This window comes from Nymphalis io, chromosome 25 (assembly GCF_905147045.1).
Source record: "Nymphalis io chromosome 25, ilAglIoxx1.1, whole genome shotgun sequence".
NCBI lineage: Eukaryota > Metazoa > Arthropoda > Insecta > Lepidoptera > Nymphalidae > Nymphalis > Nymphalis io.
Genome location: NC_065912.1, coordinates 7,697,068 through 7,709,964, shown reverse-complemented (window position 1 = coordinate 7,709,964; position 12,897 = coordinate 7,697,068). Strand labels below are relative to the sequence as shown.

At 32.8% G+C, this 12,897-nt stretch overlaps 1 protein-coding gene across 2 annotated transcripts in view; it reads right to left on the bottom strand.

The window, feature by feature from the left end:
• Positions 1-274: 274 nt before the first annotated feature.
• The window catches only part of LOC126778137 (thyrotropin-releasing hormone receptor-like), a 101,121-nt gene continuing 88,498 nt past the window's right edge, over positions 275-12,897 (bottom strand). The window contains exon 4 of one of the 2 annotated variants that reach the window (XM_050501545.1): positions 275-1,653. In XM_050501545.1, coding sequence (XP_050357502.1) covers positions 546-1,653 — 1,108 coding nt within the window. In that variant the 3' untranslated portion in view covers positions 275-545. The remainder of the gene's footprint in view (positions 1,654-12,897) is intronic. The other variant, XM_050501546.1, reaches the window with a different exon arrangement.

Here is a 12,897-nt window from a genome sequence, read left to right as displayed (position 1 = left end):
GTGTCGTAAAATTGTTAGTAGTTTTACTTTTAACATAACTTGAACAACTTCTGTCACGATATTTTCTTTCGTGATTGGTTCTATTGGGAACTATAATTCGTTTTCTTGTATTCGATATTATTTTAACGAAACTATTTTGATACGATTTGTATTCGGAACGTTTATTTATTTTATTTTTTTTGTATTCGTACTAGCGAAGGAAATACATGAATAAAACAAATATTTAATAAATAAGTTTTAACATTTATTTAATGTAGCACATAAAGAAGGCAGTGTTGATTACAATTTCATAATATTTTTGGACAAAACAAAATATATTTCTAAATACAAGTAATCTATAGAGTTTTACAATACATTTTTTTTCTACAAATACACGCTATTGTCATATATTATTCATATCGATGTATAAAAATTGGAATCAATAGGATTTGAGGAATCGTACAACGTAGTTTTCGATAATATTACTCTATTATTAACTAAATGCATTGTTTTACTTGGCTCGAAGTCAAACGCACCACTAAATTACAATATACAAAACGCTACATTCAAACAAAACTCTCGTTACTTTTAAAGTCGTATACAAATATATTTTTACTCTCTTGCGCAGGCACGCATACAAACCTGTTCCTATCACCTCTCTCGCTAACGTCCAACGTTACGGAATATACATTGTTAGTCTTAACATCTAAATTTAATATTTGTATCTGTTTATTGTTCTCTGTTATACTGACTGTATCTTCGTCAGCGCAATCACCATGGACTTCTACTTGTACATCGTTAATACCATTAGAAATTTTATTATTATTACATTTCCCAGTATCAACTTCAATTATGTTACCCAACGTATCGTTAAATTCATTAAGAACTGATATAAATTTCATACTATTACGTCTTGTGTTTTCGACATTTATAATTTCACCTACTTTTACTTGTTGGACTTTTGTATCGAAAACATCTTTTACTTCTTTAATTTTTTTACTATCTCTATTAACGAAATACTTTTGCGAAGATGCTCTGTTACTGTATCTCCTCCAAAATGAATCGGATGTGTTTTGACTACTCGAGAAACCCGTAGAAGTTGTCGTGTTAAACGTATCTCTTCTTTGCATATTTTCTCTTAAATTTCTGCTGCATCTCATCAGTTTATTGATCTTCAGTAGCTTAACGAAACCTTCTCTGAATTTAGATGACATCAAGTTGTATAATATTGGATTAATCGCTGAATTCAAATACAGCATGACTCTACAAAAATATAGAAGTATATAATAGCCGTCTATACCTAATGATAATATGGTTTCCGGTGGGAACACTATGATCCAAAGAGTGAGAGCTTTGAACGGAAGAAGACATATGAAGAAGGACAGAACGACTGTTCCAAGCATTAAAATGACTTGTTTTCTGTATCGAAGAACATTACCAGCATTGTTCGTGTTTTTAGTGTTTTGAGCAATAATAACGGGGTTCTCCATGAGATTTTTCGCGATAACGCTGTAAAGGACGAGAAGAACTCCAAGGGGGATGATGAAGAAGATTGCAATGATCAAGATGAAGAATAATGCTGACCAGAAGGTGTCGGCTTGAGTGAGGCAGACAGGTACTTCTGTCCCGTCGTTGTAACGTTCGTAGGTGAATGTGGCCACTCCCAAGATTGGACTGCGAAAAAAAAAATAAACATGACATGAAATTATATATTATTGACATAAAGTATTATATAAATTTACGGTATTTAAACACAAAAATTATAAGGAAATCATAAACTTAACATATCAAAATACGCCTATTATATTATGTCCTTTGCGAAAATACACTAGCTCACTCAACATTAAACTCATAACAAATCTATTTGTATGATTACTTAAAATATATAACCCATGACTTACAATCTAAAACATTTTCTATATATATATAAGAAGAATACCTTTGGTTAAAGGAATATTAAGCAAAGCATTATCCTTTACAATTTTTTTTCTTACTATATTTATCTTATTCTAAGTTAAAATAATACATTTTTTATTAATGTTAAAGGATTTATTATTTATTAAATCATATCCAGAGAAGTAATAATACATATATTGAAACTAAATGAAAATAGAAAACGTTTGTGGTGTCAACTAACTCTAGTTAAACAATTACATAAAATTATATATTTAATTGAGCCGAAATTACCTATTGGTTAATATTAGTGGTGGTGGGATGAAAATCTGCCATATGTATATCCATCAATCCCGTCGGATAACATGGTTACTTTATGTTTTACATTTACTTATTGAATTGCATACACAAAACAATTATAGCTAAAAGCTGTATTTTCTAGTACGTTTTATTTTAAAAGTATTTCTTCTAAGGAATCGTATCATGTCTTCACGAGCTTTTTCTATTAAATCGAATCAATTTGCAAATGTATGTAAAACAAATGTATGTTCATCGGTGAGCGTATTCATTACAAGTTACTTTTAACAGAAGAAAATTAAGTACAATACATATTAGCATCGTGTTGTGCGTTCGAAATTTTTTCGTGCTGATGATTTCAATTACGTTTCATTGATTTAAAAATATACTGTATTTTTACTACCTTTGTTTGTGTGCGTTGGCTTCGAACACCGATACTTAGTATTGTTGTGTTCTGTTTCGAAGTGTGAGTGCACAACTACAGACACAAGTACAACTACAGACAAAGTTGATGGTGCGTTAACGATATAAGGTGAATGTCCAGGGAGGTAGTGACAACTTGCCAGTCTGACCAAGTGCTTTAAATAATAGAATACATATTATCCGATAATCCACATTTACCAGTATATTTTCACACTACCGATTTCGTTTAAAACTCATATTCGAAGCACTGATTTCACGCTTGGCTACGTCATCCAATCGCTGTGCAATCAATCAATTAGTGCAATATGTTAATTAATATAGCAGACGAATAGTACAGACGAGAGCGCGAGCACAACCGATATACGATTAGAGGGAATTCCACAACTAAAGTAGGGAAAATGATTACATTTGATGATAATATTATCGTATTCTTTATTTAACATACTAAATATATATAATCATTGGAAATTGGAATTGGCGGCTTAAATAATAATAATTCTTATTTCGAGTTTTTCTGATCTAGTTAAAATCAGATTTAAGAGCTCCTAACACTACGCATGCAGTGCTTAATAAAAATAACTTTTACTGGTGGTAGGGGTTTCTGCAAGCTCTAGCTCTAGCATAATACTTTATTCACCAAAGAAGTTGCTTCCAGACCTTTGATTGTAATACAATATTTATATTTTATGATCACATACACAACAAAATATTATTACCAAATGGAACATTGCAATTAATTACCATACTTAATCACATACACGACATTATCTACGACAATTAGGGTTGGTATTAAATTTAGGGGCGGTGCATGTCGCGAAACGCAGGGAATACTTTTCACTGATTATTATATTGTGATTATTGTCATAATAATTATGGACATAATAATATCCTGGGACATTATTCACACACGGCCATCTGATCCCAAGCTAAGCAGAGCTTGTGCTATGGAAACCAGACAACTGATATACTACATATACTATTTTTCTTTTGTAAATACATACATATATAGATAATTACACTCAGACTCAGGACAAACAGACATATTCATGCCCACAAATGTCTGTCCTGGGTGGGACTCGAACCCACAACCTTCGGCGTGAATAGCAAGTATCTACCAACCACGCCAACCGGCCCGACAAACAATTGTAAGTGCATGTATTATATGTACTCATATTTCTATCATAAATTATAAAGGAGTAGGAGGAGATACGTACCGGGTGGTATGCAAACTTGTTTCTACCCAAGAAACCATTTACTTATCAATACAAAGTATTGTTGTGTTATGGTTGTAAGAGTGGGTGAGCTAGTGTAACTGCAGCAAAAGGGACCTATGATATAAAAAATTTCGATTCATGATTGATGAATTTCATCGTCGAAATCAATTCAAGAGACGAATAAAATACCGTTTGACTCAAATGATTTTCTTAGATTCTTGAACATTGTCGTTCGTGCGTTATCTCGAGACAAAACGTGATCTCGTCCAAGTGTGTACCAGCCCTAACTACACATATTGTGTTATAACATGGACCATTTAGTTCAGAACATAAGTGAAGTGGTTCTCTGATTCTCGTGTGAACCAGATTTTGTCACATTCGTAGAAAGAGCTTAGTGCAAGTGTGTCTACTATGCACTTTCAATTGTTTCACCGAAGAACAGTTTTACTTTGTAATATAGTAATATTGTGTTCTGGTTTGAAATTGCAGCGTACGTAAGCGCTGCAGATGGGAACATATTGTCAAGTTTGAAATAGTAAATATTTCTTCGGACGCAAAAATTAAAAACGCAACTTCTCTTCACCGACTTTCAATTACGTTGGCTATTCATAAATTTAACTTGAGCCGGTTGGCGTCGTTGGTGGATGCTTGCCTTTCACGCTGAAGGTGGTGGGTTCGATTCCCACCCAGGACAGATATTTTTGTGCATGAACATGTCTGTTTGTCCTGAGTCTGGGTGTAATTGTCAATACAAGTATGTATTTACAAAAGAAAAATGGTATATGTAGTAAATCAGTTGTCTGGTTTCCATAGTACAAGCTCTGTACAAGTTTAATTTGAGATCAGATGGCCGTGTGTGAAAAATGCCCCAGGATATTATTATTATTATTATTATTATTATTATTATTATTATTATTATTATTAATTGTAGTTGATTGACTCTACTATTAAAAGTATGAAAAAACTTTAGTACTGAGTTTCTGGCCGGTTGTTCTTGATAGAATCTACATTCCGAACCGGTTGTAGCTTTGAGTTAAATGTGTAACATGAAAATTTAAAAGTGTCCTTAGTCCTAAGTATGCTTAATACTTGAATAAATAATTATTCGATTACTTGTTTCTTAATGGTCGTTAGCCAATTAAAAAGAATATGTATTATATTATATTGTTGTATTGTTGTGTATTATATTATATTTATAGTTTACAAATGTTTGCACGAACACAGATACGATCTTTATTGCCTCAGTCTATTAGTCCGATCGCAATCTGACACGACTTGCGATAGATCAAACGTATACATGGCTTTACAAAGCACGGGAGTGCAATACTGCCAACTTTCAATCTAATGAGATGTTACGCGTATCCTCATTTACAGAAGAAAAACACATTTTCGAATTCTTATAACAGTCTAATAAAATAATTAATTTCTAAAATAATTTTAAATGAATATTATGTATCACGCAAAAAAGTTTTGTTTTTCAATAAAAGGGCTTCCACCAATCTTATGTTGGAAAAATTCTTGAACAAGCTATAAAATTACTTTAAGACTTGAGAAAAGGCAATGTAAGACAATATTGACGATATCAAATGAACTTGTAAAGTATATTTGCTGGTGGTAGGGCTTTGTGCAAGCTCGTCTGGGTAGGTACCACCCACTCATCAGATATTCTACCGCAAAACAGCAGTACTTGGTATTGTTGTGTTCCGGTTTGAAGGGTGAGTGAGCCAGTGTAATTACAGGCACAAGGGACATAAAATCCCAAAGGTTGGTGGCTCATTGGATATGTAAGCGATGGTTGACATTTATTACAATGCCAATGTCTAAGGGCGTTGGTGACCACTTACCATCAGGTGGTTCATATGCTCGTCCACCTTCCTATTCTATATATATATAATATATATATATATATATATATATATATATATATTATAGAATATATATATATATATATACATATAGAAATATATATATATAGAATGTATATATATAATAATATTCCTATTAACCTTTTCATCGTCCTGATACGATGTGCGAAGTACGTAAATTCGTTGGTGCTGCGATTGAACTCTTTCTGGTCGAATTGGTTTTGGCATCCGAAAGGATAATGAGTGAGGCAATAGAGAGTGCACTTGTTTTAAGGCACACACGCCGGCACTATAGTATGTCTTACGCAGACGCCTAGTTTCACGAATAGCCGCCATGGCTGTAAAGTTGTTCAGGACGTTATCATATTTACAGATAATAATATCCTGAGACATTATTCACACACGGCCATCTGATCCCGAACTAAGCAGAGCTTTTACTATAGAAACCAGACAACTGAGATACTACATATACTACTTTTCTTTTGTAAATACTTATTTATAAAGATAATTATACCAAGACTTACGACAAACAGACATGTTTATACACACAAATATCTGTCCTGGGTGGGAAGCGAACCCACGACCTGCGGCGCGATAGGCTACCAACCACGCCAACCGGCTCGTCAAAGATGAATATTATATATTTATCTGTATTTCTTGTAGTTTATTCATATATCGCAACCATATATTATCTATAATCGTTCTTTATAAGATCTAAAAAATGTGTTTTAGTTTGAAAAATTACGAATTATTCAAGTATTTTATGTTTCAATGATTCCACGAATCATTATTATTTTGTTTTTTTCTTTTTTTTTATATAGAATAGGAAGGTGGACGAGCATATGGGCCACCTGATGGTAAGTGGTCACCAAACGCCCTTAGACATTGGCATTGTAAGAAATGTCAACCATCGCTTATAGCCAATGCGCCACCAACCTTGGGAACTAAGATTTTATGTCCCTTGTGCCTGTAATTACACTGGCTCACTCACCCTTCAAACCGGAACACAACAATATCAAGTATTGCTGTTTCTTGTAAGTAAACAAACTTTATGACTTTATTTATGCAGAATTGGCAATCTATCGTAAGCCGCAATTACTATGCTGACCACTTTGGCTGCCGTCGTAAATATTCTGAGCAGGATAAATGCATTTTATTAGTTTATGTATGCGAACACGGAAGTAACACTTTGAAAAGATAATAAACAGATGATATAATGATAAAAAGGAAATAATATCTTAGGTGGCTTGCAAATGGCGCCGGAAAGGAAGCGAAGCTGCGGCGCCTGTCACGTCTGTGCCTGTGAGAATAAGTTTTTGACGTTTGGCAGTTAGTTATGAGAGGTGATACACTATAAAAAAGTAGTTGACATAATTAGTAAGAGCAGAAAAAAAAACGTTTGAACTGCAGCTCCGCTCACGGTTGATGACGCGGTATTACGATTCGTTACGCGAAGTTCAACATCTGCAGAGTACCACAAAAGCATATTACAGCGGCAGTGGTATTTTTTGCGGCACTGTGTGTTGTAATATCTTTTCATTTTTACACACAGCAACGCTTACCGCTGTGCCGCGGTATGACGATTCGCAGCGTCTGTGAACAGCCTAATGAGTAACATCAATGATTTATACATTGTGAAAAATATTACTCAGGTAAAAGAGGTTTTATTTAAAGATATTAATTAGCGTTATTTTTTTTTAAACTGAACGCAGCGTAAGTGTATCATGTAGTTATAACTACATATGTTTTAATCTGCGGATGCAAAACACTTACTTCACTAATTAATTCACGGTTATAATATTCATATAAAATAAAATGCAGTTGAATAACATTACCTAACATAAAAAGAAAAAATATTTGCTTTATAAATAGCTGTCAAAATACCGTTCTGTTTTATGGCGCGTTCAATTTAGCATAATCGTAATATTTAAGTTAATATTATAGATTTTCAGCTTAATCCCTAATATGCTTACTATGGTAATAGTATTTAAGTATAATGAATGAATGAGACTAGATGGTCCAGTATTAAGATAATATGAATCTTTATCGCATGCAGTTTCTAATCCGGACAACGATCGTTTTTTTATTTATTTAATTTGTGATTTAATTTCCCGAGGTTGATGGCACATTGGCAATTTATGTTAATATATTAATTTTAATATTTCTTACAGTGACAATGTCCACTTACAGGTGGCTCGCCTGCCTATTTTATATAAAAATGTCAATACATATCCTCGTTGCACCTAATGATTCTTTCAAACATATTATTTAACTTTGACGTCTATAGAAAAACAAAAATAACCGACATAGCTCGAAGACAGCAAAGCTGAAGTGACTGATGGAAAAATAAATTATTTCTTAATATTACTAAATAACAAATCAAATTACAAATATAAAAAAATGAAAAAATAATTTAATTATAGGTTCTCGTTTTGACAGCTAGAATAGTAATCGTTAAAATGAAAAAGCAGATGTTTCATTACGTATTCATAGATTTGGTTTTGTTGTAATTTTTGGACGAGATTAATATAAAGTAGTTGTATGTTTAAATAGTATACCACAATTATTTTTTTTAAATAAACGATAATATTTCTTTATGTATTACTAATTGGACCTTAAATTTGTACCAATGAGGATATTTTTTTTTTTTTTTATAGTATAGGAAGGCGGACGAGCATATGGGCCACCTGATGGTAAGTGGTCACCAACGCTCTTAGACATTAGCATTGTAAGAAATGTCAACCATCGCTTACATATCCAATGCGCCACCAACCTTGGGAACTAAGATTTTATGTCCCTTGTGCCTGTAATTACACTGGCTCGCTCACCCTTCAAACCGGAACACAACAATACCAAGTATTGCTGTTTTGCGGTAGAATATCTGATGAGTGGGTGGTACCTATCCAGACGAGCTTGCACAAAGCCCTACCACCAGTAAAATATAATCGTGTGACCGTTATAGTATCGATAAGTCTCAAAAATATAGTTCAACTTATCGTTCACTATATTTTCTGCAAATGTAAGTGCTTTTTAAAATACATTGCCTGTCTTGTGAGTACACAAGATGAGAGATATTAGTTCACAAGTGTGTAGGTAAACAAACAATCTTCTCTGACTGACCCTTAATTTAATGAGGTAAATTTTACTGGCCTGATCCAGAATCTTAATCCGGGACCATGGTATTAATGGATATATATATTAAATTCTTTTCAAATTGAATTCAAAACATTTATTCAATACAAGCAAAACCCTTCTTCTCCGGCATAGAAGTTAGTAACAAATATCTGCCATTTTAAAGTACATAACGCCCATTTGAATTATACATACAAAAAATTCTGTTATTAGTTAGCATCGGTAGTCTAGTAAAGCCGAGATGGCCCAGTGGTAAGAACGCGTGAATCTTAATCGATGATCGTGGGTTCAAGCCCGGGCAAGCACCTCTGAATTTGCATGTGCTTAATTTCTGTTTATAATTCGTCTCATGTTTTTCGATGAAGGAAAACATCGTGAGGAAACCTGCATGAATCTAATTTCACGGAAATTCTGCCTCATGTGTATTCCACCAACCCGCATTGGAGCAGCGTGGTGGAATGAATGAATGGAAGGAACGCTCCAAAATCTTCTCCTCAAAAACGGAGAGAAGACCTTAGCCCAGCAGTGGGACATTTACAGGCTGTCACTGTATCGGTAGTCTAAAAAATAATTGTTTTGGTTTTAGTAACTCGCAAATGGCCATATAAACTTAAAAGCGCGCAGTTATTTCGAAATCACATTTAGACATTTCAACTTTACTTATTTTTGAAGGTTACACTTTTGATTGTGAAAAATCTATCACCTTTTTAAAGTAACATCTAAGACCATAGAAGATTTATAATTTTATGTACGCTACATATACAACATTACATATAAAATGTATACTAATAAGCGTCTCAAGTAACCTTTAATAACAATTGCGTCGAAGTGAGGCAGTAAGTGCCACTTTATTTATAATCGATTGAATTATAGTGAAATTAATATGAAAGGTCATGTCTGAAGTCGATATAATTGAATGTTTCACTGTATTTGGTTTACGGAAAGTTTAATTTTAAATTTGGCTACTTACATACAAAATCTATAATAAAATGTTGAACACTGTATGTGTACGTACGTATTTAGTAAAGTTATGGTTTAATGAAGGTATACATAATTTCTTGAAAATTAAAAAGATTATATTTCAATGAAGTTTCGTTTATTATACAGCGTTTGAGGATTATTTCTGTTTTGTTAATATAGAATTTGATACTGTTAATTTAGCGGGCAAGACAATTTTTACTTAATATTTCGTTTGTTCTGACTGACGTTGAATAAATAAAACTGGGTCTAGGCAGATAAAATTTGGAACATATGTTTTTCATGAAGTCAGCATCTGGTAAGAAATAATTTTCTCTGTGCGATACTTAGTATTAATATTTCTTATAGTACCAAAGTCTATACACAGTTAGAACTACTTACCGACATATTTCCCATTGGCCAGTCTACCAATGTATGTAAAAAAAATACAGTACACAAAATTTTGTTATAAAACTATACTATTAACGAGGTGTTTTTTAAAAACAACTGATTGTTTCTTTTGTAAAGCAAAACGCCAAAAGATATTGTGATATCCGTCTATACAGAGCGATGCTACTTTCACCTACTTGACACAGCTATTCAAATATAATATCGCCGAGCAAATTCGAGTCGCAAACTTTGCAAGTAGCACGAAATAGCCTGTTCGGCAGTTGTGTGGAACAATGTGTGATAAATAAAACGGGAGCCATTACTTCACGTATCTTAAACAATGCGACTTATATATCGTACGATGCGTGCGGTAGCATTACAAACAATCGAATTTAAATATAAAAATGATAAATTAAACACAAGTATTAATTGCGATCGCGATGCCATAATAATTGTTTGTTTATTTGTTATATATACCCATTTTACATTTATCAATAACTTTTAAAACTCGTATTATGTTTTTTTATTAAATAAGACTTATTATACCGTACATGATTATATAAATGATAGAAGAATTAGAATAGAATTCATTGGTCTTCATACAGGATATTTGATCATAACAATTTTTTTATTGTTAATAAAAGTAAGTTTGTGTTTAACATTAACAGGCTGTTACTGTAATAAAAACAACTTCAGAGTTTCGAGCCAGTTTTTGCGCTAGGATCTACATTCCGAGCCGGTGGTAGCTTTATATTAAAATTATATTAGTAAAATGACAAAATGCGTGTGAGAGCGTATTTGAATAAAGTATATTTTGGCTTTGTTACAAATCTTAGCGATATTTAATTATACTTTTTTAAGTTATAATTGTAAATGATTTTTATGTAATTGATTTATAACATTTTCCCTTGTTTTCCTTCAAGTGCTATTCTGAAGTAAATATTCAAGTGCTAGAGTGTGAATTGCTAATTATAGCTCCTTGTAAGCCAAGATTCCTTAAATAAATAGACATTTTTTTTATAGAATAGGAAGGCGGACGAGCATATTGGCCACCTGATGGTAAGTGATCACCAACGCCCATAGACATTGGCATTGTAAAAAATGTTAACCATCGCTTACATCACCAATGCTCCACCAACTTTGGGAACTAAGATGTTATGTCTCTTGTGCCTGTAATTACACTGGGTCACTCACCCTTCAAACCGGAACACAACAATACCAAGTACTGCTGTTTTGCGGTAGAATATCTGATGAGTGGGTGGTTAGGTCCCACCAGAAGAGCTTGCACAAAGCTCTAACACCAGTGAAATGCAAATATTCGAAATTCGGTCATTTATTTACGCTCATACTTCATTATGTAAATTAAATTTAGTAATATTTTATGAGTTTACATCACGTCGGAATAAAAAACATACAAAAATAAAATAAGAGAAAATAACGTTGACTGTTATTTTAGAAAGCAATATTCCAAGTGTCATCTATATTTGGAATAGTACTTAGCTCGGTACTTTACATTTGGCTGACTGTCACATTAAAGTTGACAGGGGAAAGAACAACATTCATGTTTGGGTATTTTAAACCCAGATAACATTATAAGCAGCATTATATTTGTAATTAATTTGTATTTATAACAATAAATAACTAATCTCGTGTTTAGTGATTAAGGAAGATATCGACAGGAATGCATGAGAAATTCTGTCACATGTGCACAGTTGTGTACGTTCCACTGCTGGGTTAAGTTCTAAACTTCTTTTGAAGAGAAGGATCAGAGTTTCCACCACACAACTGTACTGTGAGCTAGTGGTAGACTTCCGACATATGCAGGTTTCCTCGACAAAACATACCTTATAATATGAGTTGATGATTGTAGAATCAAAGGCTATTGACACTTGGCGACGGGATAAAAACGTGAGTTCGTCATGAAGGCTAAGTTTAATAATAAATCAATTTAATATCTACATCATAAATAATAAACTTCAGGTAACTTAACAGAATGGGAATTTGAAATTTAATGAAATGGATACATATATTTACTATATACGATTTAATATACAAATGATTACTGGTTGTAGGGCTTTGTGCAAGCTCGTCTGGGTAGGTACCACCCACTTATCAAATATTCTACCACAAAACAGCATTACTTGCTATTATTGTGTTCCGGTTTGAAGGGTGAGTGAGCCAGTGTAATTACAGGCAAAAGGAACATAACATCTTAGTTCCCAAGGTTGGTGGCGCATTGGCGATGTACGCGATGGTTAAGATTTCTTTCAATGCCAATATCTATGGGCAGTGGTGACCACTTACTATCAGGTGGCCTATAAAAAAAATATGACCGCGAAACACTAAATATATTTTTAGCTAATAAAAAAATCTTATGTATATTTTAATTCTTAATGCTTGTACCTGTTGTACTTCAATGTGTTTATATTAACATATATGTGATTTATTAATATTTACTGTTTAGCTAATATTTATTATTTATTTATTAAGGATCTCCAACAAATGATACACACTTACGAGTACATTACATCGCGGAATAATATTTTAAAATACGTGTGCTCGATCAATTAAAGGAGACCACAGCTAGCACATAAATAATGAAAGCAGAAATTAAAAAAATGATAAACTAAATATTACACAGTTGTACTCAATAAAACATAGGAACTATAAAAAGGAAATGTATGTTATGTAATGTGATAGTACACTACTATCTGTAATTAAAATATTTGCCATGATAATTTCAAAAT